The sequence below is a fragment of the Coturnix japonica genome, chromosome 6 (genome assembly GCF_054131305.1).
Source record: "Coturnix japonica strain WE chromosome 6, WE-NBRP24, whole genome shotgun sequence".
In the NCBI taxonomy this organism is placed as follows: domain Eukaryota; kingdom Metazoa; phylum Chordata; class Aves; order Galliformes; family Phasianidae; genus Coturnix; species Coturnix japonica.
Genome location: NC_140668.1, coordinates 36,429,799 through 36,447,039, shown reverse-complemented (window position 1 = coordinate 36,447,039; position 17,241 = coordinate 36,429,799). Strand labels below are relative to the sequence as shown.

The following is a 17,241-nucleotide window of genomic DNA, read 5'->3' as shown; positions in this document are numbered from 1 at the left end:
CTCACCAATAAGTAGTCCACAATATACTTTCCTGTTTGTAAGCACCTGCTACGAGGAAGCTGAGCCAAAGTCCTTGCAGCCACAGACCGGAAGCTATTGAAATCAGCAAGACTTGTCCTAAGCAGAGATGTTTTGGCTGGAGGCTTTTCAGACACAAGAAGCAATTACAGGACAGAAAATGTTAGAAGAGCCCCATATCAAACAGCTATTAGCTTTGGTACAAGAGGTTATGAAGCAGCAGCAATTAGGAAGTCTTCCAAAAGAATTGTCTCAACAAGATGAACTGAAGAGGAAAGAAAATCAGAGAAGCTGATGAGATGCTAGAATGTTTCTCTGAACCAGAGATTATACACTGAAGTCTAAGAAACGCAAAGAGAAATACAGCATTAAGAACTGAAATAGACTTGGGAAAAAACCCAAACCTGTAAACACAAGTGTCGTTGTACTTAGTGATTTATTGGTTTCCCAAACATAGCTCAACAGTACGCAGTGCTCCATGTAGCAGTGGAGTGCTTCCAGATGCCTTGAGCTCATTTTTAGACATAACACACTGGAGATACCTAGCCAGGAGAGCTAGTAATGAACAAGGTATGGGAAGCCTTTTTATATACAAACATGTCTGTGCCATAGTGCAGCATTATACTTTTTCCTTCCCCAGAATTTAATTATAGTGGCACAGAATGCCTTTCCTTGCCTTTTTCTTCTCACCGTGCTGCAAGTATTTCAAGAGGCTACACTGAGAAAAGCCTCCTGATTGACAGAAATGAGTTCAAGGCATCTTTGAATGCAGGCTGTTTAATACTTTCCTAACCGTACAGAGGGAGAGAAAGCTGCCAAGCTCCTGAAGAGCCACTGAAGTGCTATGAAAAACAACCCATTTAGAGACACTTCTTCTAGGCCAGGTTTATCTTTTTCTCCTTTTTATTTCTAAACAGAAGCCTGGCAGAAGAATCACATCTCTCCTCCCTCTACCGTAGTTCCTGCTGTTTCTCCCCTTGCTGAATTTGCTGCCCCCTCTGCTTGAGGCACCAACTTGCTTGCTATAAATGGGATTCTGATGACCCAGAGAATATTGCCACTCCAGATGAAAGATAAACAGCACAAGCCAACATGATACTGAAAAATATTTTCTGTCATTCATAACACCCACTCAATAATAAAGAGTATAAACAGAGAAGGAAATGGTGTTTTTAAGCATAGTCAACACAAGGACAGTTTGGCCATGTCAAAGACTTCTTAAATACCAAAAAAGACAACAGGGAAGTAAATTAATACATCAGAGCAGGAAAAAGAAGTCCTGAAGAACGTTTTTAAGTAGAGGTAGTAGTACAGGTACACAGATTAGGTATGTAGTTTAGCAAGATTTAGCGGTATAAAACAAGTCCTACGTATTAAAAACCAGCACATATTAAAACAGCACTACATATTAAAAACCAATAAAAGGGTATATTTTTAACAATACCTCTTCCGCAGTTTTCCATGTGATTTCACGGACGCTTTGGTACCATTCAAACAGCTCTTCTACTTTATCAGTTGCAAATTCAACACACGGATCTTCTGGATTCTTAGGTTCCAAAATGAAGACAAAAGGCTTTTTGTGTTTCCCTTGTGGCATTTTCACTGTCAGGTAAGTAGCAAAAAGTTTACACTAAAATACAGTTCTTCTATGCTGTCACTGTTAAATTGCACTGTTAAAGTCCTGGCCGCAATAAGTGCTCTTATGGGACCGAACAATTAGTATCAGAATCTTTTAAAGTATTGATAGTATTTGCTACATGAATACTAATAGCTTTCAAAGCCAGTTATTTTATGCTAAACATAAGGGATCCACTTCAGCACAGAAAGTTCAGGAGTCAACACACACAAATCAGAAAGTACATACCAACATTGTATGTATTTAGCACCAAGATGCCGTGACACAGAGAGCCTAGTGGATTGTCCTCAATAATCTGTGAACAACATGAGATACAGCTGACACAGCCTTCTGCGCAGAACATTAACAAATAATAAATACACACCACTCAATCTAATTACACTTTCATTGAAGGCATATCCACTGTAATATTTAAAAGGCAAACTAATTCTAAGTTTCAGGCAAGTTATAGATTAGATAAGCCATCTGAAATAAAAATCCATACTGGTATAATATACAAGAAAACAGAATCAAATCAGTTATCTCCTTGAGCAGTTTTCCTTGATGGACATCCTGACAAAAATGCTTGACAGCACAGAGAACAGTGAAGAATGCATTCATTTCTTTATTCTGCTTTCCCTTAAACAAAGCATCTGAAGTCCATAAACCAGATTCCTACTTCCAGCAGGCAGTGTGTTTTTAGGAAACACAGAAGTCAAACCTTAAACCTCACCTGGCTTTCAAGCTCAGCAGAATTATCAGATGACAAGTCTTCAACATAATTAGATGGAAAATAGTGTTGCACTTTTTCTCCATAATCCCCTTTCCACCTGAATTAAGACAAAAAGCATACACAGAGAAAAAAAAAATAATAGTTTAAGTGCTTCAACAGGCCATTAATGAGGAAATGATACCATGATTCTATGAAATAATCCTCAAGAAATTGGTCATTAATACCCAACAATAGCTTCTCTAGTTGGCAATCGCCAAGAATATAAGCGATGAAATAGTTGCAAGATCTAACAAAGTGATCATTAACTGCAGTAACAGATCATTTCAGAGGGATTACAGCTACTATATACTGCAATTAATGACTTTAGAGGCATTTCCCCCTCCACTACTAAAAATACTATTATGTGGTTGATTGCCCTGCAGAAACTACAGGGAAATATTAGATTCCCAAGCAATTTGCAAGGCAGCTAAGAAACAAAGCCACTGATGAAAGGAAACTATACAGACAACTAAATAAAATGGATTTCATTCCTGAGAAGTACTAAACAGAGCAAAAGAAACACAGTAATGATGACACAGGTAATAGATGCACAACTTCTCAGAACACAAGTGTTAAGGAAGTATTAAAGTGGTAACAGAGAAATAGGGGATACACTGTCATGATGAAGATTCTGCAAGCTGAGGCTAGTTCTGTAGGGCCAAAAACTATGCAAAAGACAGGAGATTTACATCTGATGTTTCTTGCTTTCATTTAGTATATCAGTTATAACATTTATAAGGCCGCATTTAATAAGCAGCCATCAAACAGGCATGCTTTTAAAAACATGCTATCCAAAGTTTAATCTTTCTCTCCCATCCAGTAAGCCACTAGAAGTTCTCCTACGAGGAATCTTTGTCCTTACCAGCCTCCAGTTTCCTTTGTGACATTATGAATGAGAGCTCCTCGACAAAAGCTCAATTCATCACTTCGTTTGGCTCTGTAGTCATACAAGGCTTTCACTGTTCTCTGAGGCTTTAAGAGAAACAAAGCAAACAGGTCATCCAGGGGGACAGGTCATAAAATGATCAATAATGCAATTTTATTGTTTTTAAGAGAGGAGGAGGAGAGGGTGGAATTGAATCCTTTTCTGTTGCTGTTACAACGCCCGGAAAACACAGTACTAAAGCTCCATAGTGACACCCACTGTTGGAAGCAAGTAATGCTACTTAACTGCTATTTTTCAAGTATCAGCTTGGGTAAAAAAGTGTTTTGTTTGGTTTTTGAAAAGCACTGCAACATAATTACTATCGCAAAGAAAAAAAGAAGTGTCAATCTTCTACACCATTACCAGTATTTATATACAGCTGGAGCTCATAGGCTTAGAAGTATACAGTCAGAGAGCTTCCACTTCCAAACCACATCAGCTATCCTGCTGCTCACATTTCCTTTAGGAAGACATCTAGTTTCAGCAGAAAAAATCATTGCTTTATCTTATTAGTACTCCAGTTCTTCAGAAGCAACTTAAATACATCAGCCAAAAAGACTAAAAGAAAATTATAGCCACTGAATTAACCAAACAGGTGAAGTTTAGGGGAATCCAGGAGGAGACCATAACAAGAATTAGAGGTGAGGAAATGTTTGCTGTGCTGCTTGGTATTAAATTTTGGAGCACACCTGAATAAGCACATGTACAAATCAAGCCACCTCCACAGACTAAATAGCAAGAAGTGCCTGAATTCCCAATATGGGTGAATCAGAACAGAACTCATTGTTTTCAGAAGTCTAAGAGAAGATCTGAAGGCCATCTCTCCAAACACATACCACTGTAGGGGTGATTTCACTGGGTTCCACATACATCTTGACATCATAAAGAGAGTTTATATCTTTTTCCTAAAAATGGGAAAAAGGAAAAAAAAGGTAAATTACAGTCATCAAAACTTAGAAAAATACCTTTCTGACAACAGAGATGCAAACTAAAGATCGTAAGACAGGTGTTTGGCTTCCCTCCCCATGCTCCCAGCTGAGCATCAATATTAACAATAATCACGAGGTCTAAAATTCTTTCTGGTCCTTTTAGGCTCTCCAGAAGAGACAGGAAAAAAAACAGACTTGAATTTCCTGAAAGATGGCAAATTTGTTTTTCCCTGCAGAAGAGAGAGCCAACTGCAGGTGAGGCTATTATCAAAAACAGAGCAGTATCTCCCATTTCATGGAGGAGCTATTCTAATTAAATTATGAGGAAAGCAGAAGCCACCCTGTTAATGAAGATGAGGCTTTTTCCTTCGCATGTCTGAAAAACTTTTAGAGAAATCAGTGTAACTATCTTGATTTCACAGACTGCTTAAGTTTCCCTGAAGGACATCTATCACAGGCAGAACCAAACCCAGCTCCACCAGACCCAGACTTGGGACTCCATCTGCTAAAGCACTTGGCACTCATACAAAGGACATCACTTACTGTGCTGTAGCGCTCCAGCAGCTCCTCAGTCACAGGGTAACGCAATTTCATTTTCCTGTACAGAGGGTGCTTCTCATAGTATGTTACCAGCTCCACCAAACTCTCAAAGTAGGCTGATGTTCCAAGCACAAAATGGCGACCTTCTTGCTGAATTCGGAAGTGCTTCACCTTCCCCTCAGCTCTGTGAAACAAGTATAAGTGCTGTTGAAGGTATTGGTACTTGGCATAGCGAAAGCATCAGTGCTGCAAACTAGACTAAAATTGTTTTACGCATCTTAATCACGTGAAATAGTTTCTCCCTCTTCCAAAACATCTTTTATTCAAATAGAATTTCATTTGCCTGATTAAATTCACAAAAAGATATTCTGACTTTTCTACAACATACAGGGCCTCGGGAAAAATCCATGTTTTTGCCTAGATTAAATTTCCCTATTTTGTTCCCGTACACAGGGGTATTCTGTCACTTTCAGACGAACATAAATGTCTAGAATCAGACTAAGAGTCCCTTCGGAATCCACCGCTGCTGATCTGCCGCTGTCCCTAAGCAATAAGTCAAACTCACCTCAAACACAATTTGATTTGAAGGCACAATGGAGAATACCATAATTCCATACATTTTATTAATGTTGTTATAGGCACCAGAGTTTCAAAAATATTTTCCCTGGCAATAAAAGCCTACAAATAGATAGAAAACACTGTTGTTTTGACAGATACCGAACGGATTTAAGTCAGTCAGACGACAGGGTGGAATTCCCAGAGGATAAAGAATTATTGCTGAACCAGCACCAGAAAGAAAGTCAAAACAGTGCTCTGATGCAGGGAATATCAAGGAATTAAAGAAGGGTCACACACAGCTCTGCACTGCAAAAAAAGGGACAACTGGTGCCCAGTTTTGTAAAGTTAAGGTTTATTCCATTGACAGTTTACTGCTGTACACTTTCTCACACAATTTTGACCACAAGTGGTCTGCTATACAAATCAGCCATACTAATTACTCCAAATTTGACAGCATGGACTTTATGACTCAAAAAATAAACAATCATTTTTAAATGAGAGAAGAAAAAGAGAATAACAAAAAAAAAACCCCACCCAGAACACTGTTGGCTACTAGATAATGTATTCACATCTGTCTTCTCTTACCTGAATGTCATGGCAAATGAATCAGGCTCGTCTCTCTTTCTTATTAGGAAGGCTCCATCTCGAGGAATTCTCATCAGCATGTCTTCCGCCTCTCCTCGACTCAAGTTGCTATAGTACCAACTACAACAGCCAAAAATCAAAATGGACAGAGGATTATAAAGCTTGTCTAATGTAATTCAGTAACACTAGCAGGTAGCGTTACAAACAACAGAATCTCCAACAATACAAGAAAAATTATTCACTCTATTTTCCACACCTTGCCATCTACAACAGCATCTTATTACAAAATACTTTAACACAACAGCTTGTTTTGGATTAAACCATCAAGAAGATGGCAGAGTATCTTGCCACCCTGCAATGGTAAAACATAAAACAGCATTTCTTCCCAAAACAAAGTTAGTGGATTCTACTTCTCATCTGCCATTCAGTTTTCAGTAGTTACAATCACAGTTTTGACATAGTATTTTCCTTTATCTGTATTTGGGCTTCTCCTTAAGCCTACTAAGTATTTGACTGTAAAAGGGAGAGACGTGAGATTTGACAGATGGACCACGGAGCAGATAAGGAATTGGCTCAGTGATTGCATTTGAGGAGCTCCCTGATGTTCAAGTGGAGATCAGCGACAAGTGGTATCCCTCAGGGGTCAGCACTGGGAGTAGTGTTATTTAACATCATGTCTGGTGACGTGGACAGTGGGATTGAGAAGCTTAAAGTCATAGATCAATATTTCTCAAGCACGGGAGAATTCTTTTTTGTGATTGCACAGGAAACAGATCAAAGGGCGGTGATGAGACTGTTCTTCCATCAGACAAGAGTAAGCTCTGCCTGTGATCTATGTCAGGTAAATACCAGCCAGAAATAAACATCAAGTTACACCACTTCCAATCAGCATGGGGCCAAGTCAGCCTAACCAATTCTGACAAGGGTCAACTGAAAGTGAAGATTAGGGAAAGGCAACTCTATTGGGCCCACTGCCACAATTATAAGAGTTTCCAGATGGCACAGAACAGTTGCTACATCACAGTCAACTACTAAATATCTAACCCAACCCCATGAGTTCTATAAATCACTAACCAGAGAAGGAAGATTATACACTTCACAGCAATGCAGTTCTCACTGATTTTTCTAGCTATTGTTACCAAAACTGCTTTCCCAGAGACTGCCCTGTTTTAACAGGTTCTGACAAAGTCAGTGATCTTATTTACCCTCTCTCAAGGAGGTTTATCTCTAGCATCCACGAGCAAACAACACTCAGATATGCTCTTGAATCTGGAGAATCCTCATAGCAAAAATCCAAGACCATACAAGAAATGCAAAATACTCTGTAACATAACAACCCTTCTGCTTGCCTTCTGTTGTACGTACTCTTTATTTTCATGAGGGCTGGGATTAGGCACAGCATCAGTCAGACGCAGCTCAAATTCAGCACATCTCAAGTGGACCTCCTTGTAGTGTTGAATGAGATCATAGATGCTATCAAAAGTGACATTGTCTGTCAGGTAGTATTTCACAGTGTCCCCATCACTTGAAGAGCGGATACGGCAGTGCTGGACTCTACCTGATCTCCTGAAGAAGCAAAGAGGGGAGTAAGAGAAAAAGAAAGGCATTATAACAGCTTTTACTCTTAACCTCACTCATTAATAGTTATCTACTTGTGAAAAGGCAAGAAATCTGTAGTATCTCTTAAAATAACCAAAGTAGCAACAGCTACAAAAATCATGACAAGTGTTATCACAATCCCCAGAATAATATTTGTCAGTACACAGCTGTTCAAAATGTAGCAAACACTCTCAAGATTTACTCTGACAACTCTGATGGCTCAGAAATCCACCTAAAAGACAAAAAGAACCAACCAAAACCACACCCAGCTATAACTAACAGAGAATTATTGATTTTTTTTCCCCAAGAGGATACTTTCATTGAAAAGAGAAATCTCTGCTAATAAAGGCCATGAGCCTGGAATGGCGGATCAGTGTGGAAACTTGTAATTTATCTCAAAACCAAAAGATCAAGTTTTGGCCCATTCATAGAAGAAGTAACAAATCCTGCATCCTGACAGAGGAATAGAAATGTGAGAAAAGGAAAAACATATCAGACCTGCCAAGTCCCCTCTTGATAACTGCAACTCTTCAAGTAGAGCCTGCTCTGCCATAAGGCGCCATTCCGTGCATTGAAGTTCAATGCAGAAAATAGTCTCTCAAATCCTATCAGTACCATTCTAATAAATAAAAACTACTAATTCTTACTTCCTCTCAGATACAAACACGTATTTACAAGATACATATTTTTATGCAATGCAATATGATAAACAAAATTCATCCAAAGCTTTTACGACAACTACCGTACCAGAATGACAAGGTGCAATCATTAGGGAAAGCCTCGCTCTCCCTAACCAGAAACGTCCCATCCTTGCCACCCATTTCAGCACAATATTCTTGGAGCAGCTTCTCAGCAGTTGTTCTCCCCTCTTTCATTTTCCCATGGAACCATTTCTCTTTTAAGTGCAGTTCAGTATGTTTTACCTCCTAGACCAGAAAATAAGAATTTTTATTGTCCGTTTCTAATTAATAACACTTAGCCAAAGGCATATAAGAACTCTGACTGTCAGCAGACTCATCAGCATTACCATTTAACTATCAAAATCACTTTTCATTGTCTTTGTACTGAGCATTTGTATGTCGTCAATTAGCCAAGGGAAAATATACATAGATCTTTTTAAATTAAACATGGAGATAACTGGAGTACCTTGGCAAAGATCCTTTTTAAAAACTTATTTGCAGATACTCATATTCTCAGATAGAGATTCTCTCTAATTTCAATAATGTCAACATAAAAAACACAGAACTGTAAATGACAAAAGGAGAGATTAAAAAGAAGACAACTAATAAAGAATAGCCATCACCTTAGATGAATCTTCATCAGCATTCTGTTCTATGACATCACTGAATGAAAGCTTTCCATCAGCAATAGCACAGTAGTGCCGAGTCCATTGCTAAAAGTTGAGAGAGATTAAAACTTATTAATAAAATTAAGAGTCAGACTCTAAGTGACAGTTTCCAGCACTGAACAAATTTCCCCTCAATCACATGTCATGCACTCAGAATACAAATACTGATAAAACTCATGTACGCTTATTACACAACATAGTTGCAAACCGTAGCAAACATCATATAAGTTGTACCTGTTCTATTGCATCCCACATGTAAAGTTCTCCTTGTTGCTTTTTTTCTTCTTTCTTGTCTTCCAGGTTGACATCAATGTCTCCCTTCGGCCCCAGTTTTTTATGCTAAAAAGAAAAGGGAAAAAAATAGTGTATAAATACAGTCCTACAGAATTATATGTGAAGTCAATCACACAATCTCATATATTCAGTATTACTGGAAGTATCTCTCTCCTTTGCTCAGCTTTCTTCTAGTATTATCAGAACAGCAGCTGTTCCACAAAGCTTTATGTAACAGAAGTGGAATTTATCTTAAAGATTTAAATCTCAAAACAAGGACTTAAAAGATAGCACAGGTATCATTCAAGCAATGAAGAAACAGTATGATAAGCTTACAGTTCCTTAGGGAACACTTGCATAACAAGGAATAAGAATAAGATAAGACAGATTCTACATAGATCAGGAAATACAGAGCAAAAAACAAACAAACAAATTAAAATGAACAGTCCTAGAACAAAAATTATCAGAAGTGAAATATTTTATGGAAAAGGGATAAGTTCCACTTCTCCTTGCCACCTAAATCCTAGTCTATGGACCACACTCTACATGAGTGCAGAAAGAGGTTATCTGAGTAGTGCTACGCAATTTAGCCCAAACCTATTCAAGTAGTATGAAGGATATGAGATGGATGAACAAAAAGGGCAAGTTACTGCAAGGTCAGGAACAGCACCAGTCCTTGTAGGGGGTAGGGGAAGACAGCTTTCAATTCATAGCTACTAAAGTTCATGGGGTTTTCGTGCAGCACACAATTTGGCAGACAGAAAAGCACAAGTCAGTACCCTTGAGAAGTATTTCACATCTAACTCCTGCTATATACACACAGAAAAAAATCCTCAGTTACAATGAAAAATGATGACATGACGCTTTAGACAATCCCAGTGCAGCAATGAAAAGCTTATGACAGGGCATGACAGGAAAGAGAAGAAAGCAATCAAATACAGCCCACAGAGCAAATCCTTGTATAAAAGGTTGAACAGATGAAATTGCAATAGCTGGACTATTCTGAAAGAAAGCTGTAAAAGAAGGAAAAGGCTGGCCACTGCAAGAAGAGCAAAGAAAAACCAAAACAAACACAAAACACTGGAGAACATTACTTGTTGCAACTTCTGTTATTTCATTCTTGCAAGAACGCTCTTTCTTTAAAAGTACATTAGAAATAGTCATAAGTGATCAGTGTGCTCTCAGTACACTCTCATTTAACTACACACTGAAACAATACAATGCAAGCTATGCTGAAGGGTAAGGCTCAGCTACACCTACCTTGAAAGGGCTCGTGAAAAACAGTGGCTCGAGGCGCTAAAGATAATATCAAATGCTTAAATTGCAGTTAATAACAAGATAAATCCTCTCGTAGGGAGTAGTTCTCAAATACATTCAATTCTGCAAACTCTACTATAGGAAGATTTCAATTTGACAGGCTTATTTGAAAACTCCCACAGGCCCTTGCAGCAGGAATTGACTCTGTTTACTAACAGCATTTGCCAGGCAAAGGCCAGATAACACAACTAGCTTACTGACAGGTGCTGATCCATTTATAAAAATTCTTTCATGCTGTTTTAGAGAGGAAAGAATGATATGGATGTTCTCATGCAAAGTTGGAAATTCCCTTTAAATTAGATCTGTCACGTTATTTATTCACGTGTCTACACAATACCCCTTCTGTGCATTGTGTGGTAATAAAAGACAGTTTAAAGAAAGAAAAAAAAAAGAGAGAGAGAAAACTAAACACATAAATTTAGGTTTTCTACTTCCTGCTCTTCTGCACCTCACAGTGGGGTGCTATCATTTCCAGTCCTACTTTAAAGAACTACGTTTATATCCATCTACCCTTGCTTCTTCTGTTCTGCAGTTCAATGCATGTGATGTAGTACTGTGACAAGAGCTGGAAAACAAAAACACAGCCAAAAAGCAACTTTTCTTTTACTGAAAAGATCAAGATCAGCTTCAGATTATCCACCTAATTTTGCCTTTCGAAAAAGTTCTATCGCAGTTTCAATTCATGAAGACTTCTTTCAATTATATGCTTCATGTTGTTGCACAAGGCTACCAAGTAAAACATCAGTATTGCCTAGCAGGTAAGACATCCTCACAGTGAATGCCTTCCAAGAGAAGCACTGCAGTCTTTCAGAAGTGGCTCACTAAATTGTATACTAACAGTAGAGCTGTGAACTCAAAAGCAGTACTCTGGCCCCAGCTCGTCTTTCCACTTTATCAGCTAGCACACAACACAAACTCACCTTGATGATGATCTTTTCTTTCAGCTGAGTTGGTGACGGTAGCTGATCTGCACTAGCTTCAACAGGTTTCATTAAAAGCTGATCCCCAAATACCTCCTTGAACACTTTGGCCATGTGCCGTTGCTGTTCCACGCTACAGTGCTCTTCAATTGACAGAATGACTGGGTATCTTTGCAGAAAAAAGACAAATGAAGTCATTCCTCTTCCCTCAACTGAAACGGCAAGGAAAACACCACCCTATCTCAACTCTAAAATAAAGAACATCTTTAAAGAAAACAAGATGATAAAAGGAGTAGTCATAACACATAAGGTCAGAAAGGACTTCTGGAAATCACCTACTCCAAACCACTTCTTTAGGGAGGCCCAATTCCTAAGTTAGATCAGGCTGCTCAAAGCTTTGTCCAACCGAGTTTTGAATAGCTAAAAGGACATATATTTCTTAAGTGTCAGAAGACAGCAACCAGTCTTTCTCATTAATCTCTTCTCTAAATTAAACAGTTTTGGAAGCCTACCCTTGGATATCATGTGCTCTGACTCTAATATTGAAAACCAAGGCAAAGAAGACAATACTTCAATCTTCTCTGTAAGTCTCCTGTCCAACTCAACAGAAGGCTCAGTTTTCTTACATCTTCCTTTTCTTGCAGTTCTACTTGCAGCAGTTTTTCTAGCCCTTCACATTTCTCAGTGCTTTAATCTCCAGATGAGCTTTGGCTTTTATAATTCTCTCCCTGCACGTTCAGAAAATACTTTGACATTCCTCCTGAGAAGCCTATCCCTTAACAAACGTAGGAAAGCATCACACCACACTATTGGTTTAATGAAACCAACTTGAACTATGGTTTTCATTAAGGCAAGTACGCCTGCCATGTTTAAGAAAATAATCCTTGTCCTCAGTGTCCAGTTGATAAAGAGAAAAATCAGAACACTGATATCCCTCTCTCATTCCCAATTGCTGGATAACAATTTTCTTGTTAAGGACATCTTAGCACAAGGTTTAGAAGAAGAGCAGAGCAGAGGTCCAGGTTTAAACTCACATTGCCAGTTCAGGAATTATGAATCTATTAATTTGTACTTCGCAATAAAGAGGAAGACTAGGCTTTCATTCTTCCCTTATTGCTCTTCATCTTTAAATCACAGATTAAATAAGTTCAGGAAAATCTAAGCATTCAAAAACAATGTTAAAGAAAATAAATCAAAGCTTACTCAGATGTAACAAAAGCGTGATCTTTGATTGCCTGTACTACATCATCAAATTTGATCTTTGTTGTCCGTGTCCATCCATGGTAAATGATGGGCTTTCCATCAGGACCATCCCAGCAGTCCACTAGGAAAGACAAGCAGATTAAAAATGAAGACATCAAACAGTAGAAAGAATATAATGTATATCCAGTCCTTCAGATTATTACAGGGTAATAGTGAGACATGACAAAATCGACTCAGGAAATGGATGTTTGTCATGCGGCTAACTTCAATTTATTAAAACAAAAAATTTATTAAAACCAAAAAACACTCCATTTAGTTCTTTATTTCAGTTCTTTTTTTCTTTTTTAGTAAACAAGGGAAACAGTGCTTATAAGGAGAACACATTATAAACCACTCCACAAACTCATTACTTACACTCAATACATCTGCATCCCATTCTAAGACACCTGATATAAGCTTCTGTGGAGGATTCACTTCGAAGCTGGTCTCCTGTCAGATATCTAAATAAATAAGAGAAAATTGCAAGAGAACACTGGCAATTAATTTCAATCACTTCCCACTCCATGGGCAAAATGTTTTCCTCCATTATGAAGGCAGTATGTTGATTATATTGACTTCTTTTTCAAAAACTTGCTACAGAATAGCTAGATTCTCCTGAACCAGATGCCCTTCAGATCACAATAGTAATACAGAATTTTCCCACAGGACAAGTGGGTCGTTACAGCATTTTTATGTTCAGTACAAATAATGTTAACACGACCTCAAAAAGGCTGATAGTGCTTAGAAAAATTGAAGCTCTCTCAGTATCTTTCATTTCTGGAATAGTTTGAGCTCAAGGCTTATTTTGTAACAGAATTCAGGGTTACCGCAGAAGAGCTCAACTGTATCTCAAAGCCTACATAAGACAGCAAGAGAAGAGGAGAAAGGAATCCCAGAAGATGACTTTGCCACCTTTACACCACACTTTAGGAAGATCTCCAAACAACCAGACAGTATATTTCTGGATATCATAATTTAAAAGTTACTTCCTCCTAACATGTGCCAAGTGTGCTTGAATGGGGATAGACAGTGGGACTTTTGGTAACTTACGTGTTATGAGAGGAAGAAATCCAGTAGTGGGACAAAGGATTATTCATGTCCTGCACATCTATTGTATCATATTTCTCATCCCAAATACTGTTTTCTTTTGCAAAAAGGTAAGTGAGGAACTAAAATACAAGGAGACAGACAGAATTCAAACGTTTTTAACCATACAAGACTAAAAGAAGTCCAACAATGTAGCAGAAGCATCCTAAAGGATCTGTCAACCCATTAAGAAACCAAGAGCTAGCAGCAAAAGGAAAATGTCTGTAAGGAACAATTAGAAAGTATCATCATCTTACCTCATCAACAAAGAGGAAGGGTTCAGCAGTTTCTCTCATAGTGTCATCTACAAACTCAGTCATTCGTTCTCGGACTTTACTCAGATCTTGTGCCCAAGATTCCTTCAAATTATAACAATAAAGTAGAAAATAGATCTGGTGAGATGCTGTATCAAATCCAATAAATAACAGAGGGGGCTACAGATAGATATAATTAACCACTCTCTCAGCTATCTTGCTTCCAATGCATTTTGTTGTATGCACATATCTATGCAGTTTCCTCTTTGATGCTTAGGAGGGAAGAAAGTTTTCCAGTCAAGTACATTTATATAGATTGAAGGCCCACAAGTTACACACTACATATATACACATATACACACAAAGAAAAAGGGGGCCTCCTTTGAGTATATGCCTTAACAATAATCTCTTTTCACTTCTAAGTACAATCTGAATGCCCTTTAAGACAATGAAATAGGAGAAAAAAGAAAGTAGCAACTTTATAAAGGAAGTGCATCTCTCACTTTTCAATCATATTTGCAAACCTGGAATTTAGCAGTACCTAGCAAATACCATGCTATCTAAAAGGCATAGTGATAGAGAACTGAAACACGGACTGATCCCAGCAGTAGCCTCAGACTCATAGAACGGCTTGTGTTAGAAGGGACCTCAAGGATCACCAGCTCCAACCCCTCTGAGACTCACTCCATCATATCCTTTTATGAAAGCCTAGCTTTAAATACTGGCCTATTTATTGAATTACTTTTCTTCCACGGTATCTGTGCTAAATAAGATCACAGAAGACTATGCAGACAGATCTAATCCCTGCATCCATCGTTATCTGCTTGCTGGAACTGAATACCAGACTAGCCTCATTCAAAAGAAAAGTAACTTGAATGTAGGCAGTCAGCTCAGCTTTTTATTTAAGAGCTGACAAAATGGGGCCATGGACAAGGTAATACCCCAGATGTATCTATGGTGACAGCCGTAACTAGGTCAGGCTACCATGCAGTGTTTATTTCCAAACTTTTTTGTTTACCTACATTACTAAGTGGAGACCTGTTAAAACCGCTGCCCTAATTTATCCTGCCTCTTTTTCTCTAGCGCACCTGTAGAGTCTTTACATAAATAAATAATAGTCCTTGTGAAGTTCAATAGCAACAAATAAGGAGAAAACTTTCTAAGACCTGGAATTTATGTCAGATGTAATACTATGACATAACTTTCCTGTGGGTTGTTTTGCTGTTGTTTTTAAAGCCACACTTAATTCTGAGAGACAACCTCAAGAAAAAGTAACTCGCAGCTTCTACAGCTTTCCCACCTGCTGCTCATGTAGGAGAAACCTCTGAAAGTCATGGAGATGAACTGCTGAAGCATCTGGACGGTCAGTATTTCTTAAACAAAATAAAGAAAGGGAGTAAGAAAGGAAAAGTGAAGCTAAAGAAACAACAGAAAAAGCATCATCAGATGTTATAGCAGAAGATGGTAGGGATTTACATTTTGCATTTGCAGTATAAATGTGCAGCTAGCACTAAGAAAGCACAGCTGCTTTCTCTGTAATAGGACACAAAAGTTGCATCATCTGGTACCCATCCTTGAGATACCTGCGGTATTCCTTACTACTACCTGCATCACCAAGTTTAATTCACACAGCATGACCAAGGACTGAGGAAATACACAATATAACCAGAGACAACTTTTAAATCCTCTGAGTGAAAACATTTACCAAACAGTATCCACAATGTACTTCCATGAAAAATTCGCTTTTCTGAATACGAAATGATGCATCCTTCCTTCTCACTTACTAAAGCACAGGAACCAAAATACTATGATGTAATTAAAAAAAATCTTGCAGCACTGCAACCACACGAATACTTGGAGAAATAACACAAATGAGGAGCCTCACCCAAGGATGAACACAGAGGAATCCTTTTTGAATTCATCGAGAATCTTTAAAAAGAAAGAGGGTGGGGAGAGAAAGGATGTAAGAAGAAAAATAAGAGACATGACGTTTTCTATCTACTCCCATCCAAGGTGGACAATTGCATATCAGGTTTTTCAGTGTGGAAGCAACAGAAATTTTGCTATTGATAAAGCACCTTACACACACAGCTAGTCAATTTTCTAGGGGAGCTTTTATTGCTCTATATCCCATATAAAATTGAATTGCATCTCTTCCATCATATTTGTTCATTTGAATGTAAAATCTATATTGCTTCCAGCTTGGAGAAATCTAGTAAGAGATCACAGGAAACTTGTCAACTGAATCGTAGCAGTTTTTCAACAAACTGAGGAGTTTCTTTGAAACAATCCACAAGGGATGATAACCAGAGTCTAAGGAAGTCAGATAAACTCCTTATTCTGTTTTACTCCTCAGCTTTCTACTCAAGCTAATTAACTAAATTTTCATGACCAAAACCTAAACCCTGGCAGCAAACAGAGATTATTATAATAACTTCAGCATCACTTTTAAGCAGCACAAGAAAGCACTACTGCCAAAAGGCAGCGGCACTGATTTTCACTATTTCTGTTTTAACAAATTTAAGTTGAATCAACAATACGTACATCGTCAATAAAGATATGTATGCAAGTAATTTCAAATCACCTTTTTCACAGTTACAGAGAGTTCCTAATTTTCAGAAGCCCTAAATATATGCAGGTTTCACCAGTCTTATCAAACTACACAATTAACATGAGAAAACTACAGTCAGGCAGTTATTCCGCTGCACTCATATTATCCAAGCACTATCTGAAGCACGTCATGCTTTACACTCATTGCTTGTAATTTGTACGAGCCAATGAGAACAATAACTATTATTTGATATTCAGGATACATCCCAGTGATTTACAATATGATGTGGTGCAAAATTAATAGAAGTGTGAAAAATCATTGCATCTATCAGCAGAGAGATTAACCAAACTCAATATGGAGACATTCTGTTTACCGTAAAAATCTCACAAGAAAAGTTATTCATAGAAATGCCATTATTCATCTTCTTAAGCCAATTGCTGATGGTGGTTGTTGCCTATACATCAAGCACAGTGCTATGCTGCTTTCTGCTGTTACAAGGAAAGCATTTCCTCTTTATTCTGATCAGTTTAACATTATGAAGACTACTTAAAGAACTTACCGATTTCTGTTGTTCAAACATGATCTTTTTGTAGAACAAATGAAATTGTTCAAAACTAAGTTCTTCCTTGTGAGCACCTATTTCCTACAACAGAAAGTTGCATGTAGTGAATTGAGAATTCCATGAAACTTACACAGCATTTGCACAGCA

At 38.0% G+C, this 17,241-nt stretch overlaps 1 protein-coding gene across 3 annotated transcripts in view; it reads right to left on the bottom strand.

Annotated features, from left to right (window-relative positions):
- PLCG2 (phospholipase C gamma 2) overlaps nucleotides 1-17,241 on the bottom strand; it is a 51,412-nt gene that overhangs the window by 12,669 nt on the left and 21,502 nt on the right. For 2 of the 3 annotated variants that reach the window (XM_085551864.1, XM_015874162.3), the window contains exons 7-25: nucleotides 17,092-17,175; nucleotides 15,867-15,910; nucleotides 15,282-15,354; nucleotides 13,985-14,086; nucleotides 13,692-13,810; nucleotides 13,017-13,102; nucleotides 12,603-12,723; nucleotides 11,400-11,568; nucleotides 9,124-9,228; nucleotides 8,845-8,934; nucleotides 8,289-8,467; nucleotides 7,308-7,508; nucleotides 5,943-6,062; nucleotides 4,803-4,983; nucleotides 4,167-4,235; nucleotides 3,268-3,377; nucleotides 2,367-2,463; nucleotides 1,883-1,949; nucleotides 1,463-1,620 (exon numbers count right to left, since the gene is read on the bottom strand). In XM_085551864.1, coding sequence (XP_085407990.1) covers nucleotides 1,463-1,620; nucleotides 1,883-1,949; nucleotides 2,367-2,463; nucleotides 3,268-3,377; nucleotides 4,167-4,235; nucleotides 4,803-4,983; nucleotides 5,943-6,062; nucleotides 7,308-7,508; nucleotides 8,289-8,467; nucleotides 8,845-8,934; nucleotides 9,124-9,228; nucleotides 11,400-11,568; nucleotides 12,603-12,723; nucleotides 13,017-13,102; nucleotides 13,692-13,810; nucleotides 13,985-14,086; nucleotides 15,282-15,354; nucleotides 15,867-15,910; nucleotides 17,092-17,175 — 2,175 coding nt within the window. Of the gene's footprint in view, nucleotides 1-115; nucleotides 284-1,462; nucleotides 1,621-1,882; nucleotides 1,950-2,366; nucleotides 2,464-3,267; nucleotides 3,378-4,166; nucleotides 4,236-4,802; nucleotides 4,984-5,942; nucleotides 6,063-7,307; nucleotides 7,509-8,288; nucleotides 8,468-8,844; nucleotides 8,935-9,123; nucleotides 9,229-11,399; nucleotides 11,569-12,602; nucleotides 12,724-13,016; nucleotides 13,103-13,691; nucleotides 13,811-13,984; nucleotides 14,087-15,281; nucleotides 15,355-15,866; nucleotides 15,911-17,091; nucleotides 17,176-17,241 lie in introns of those variants that run through there. The other variant, XM_085551865.1, reaches the window with a different exon arrangement.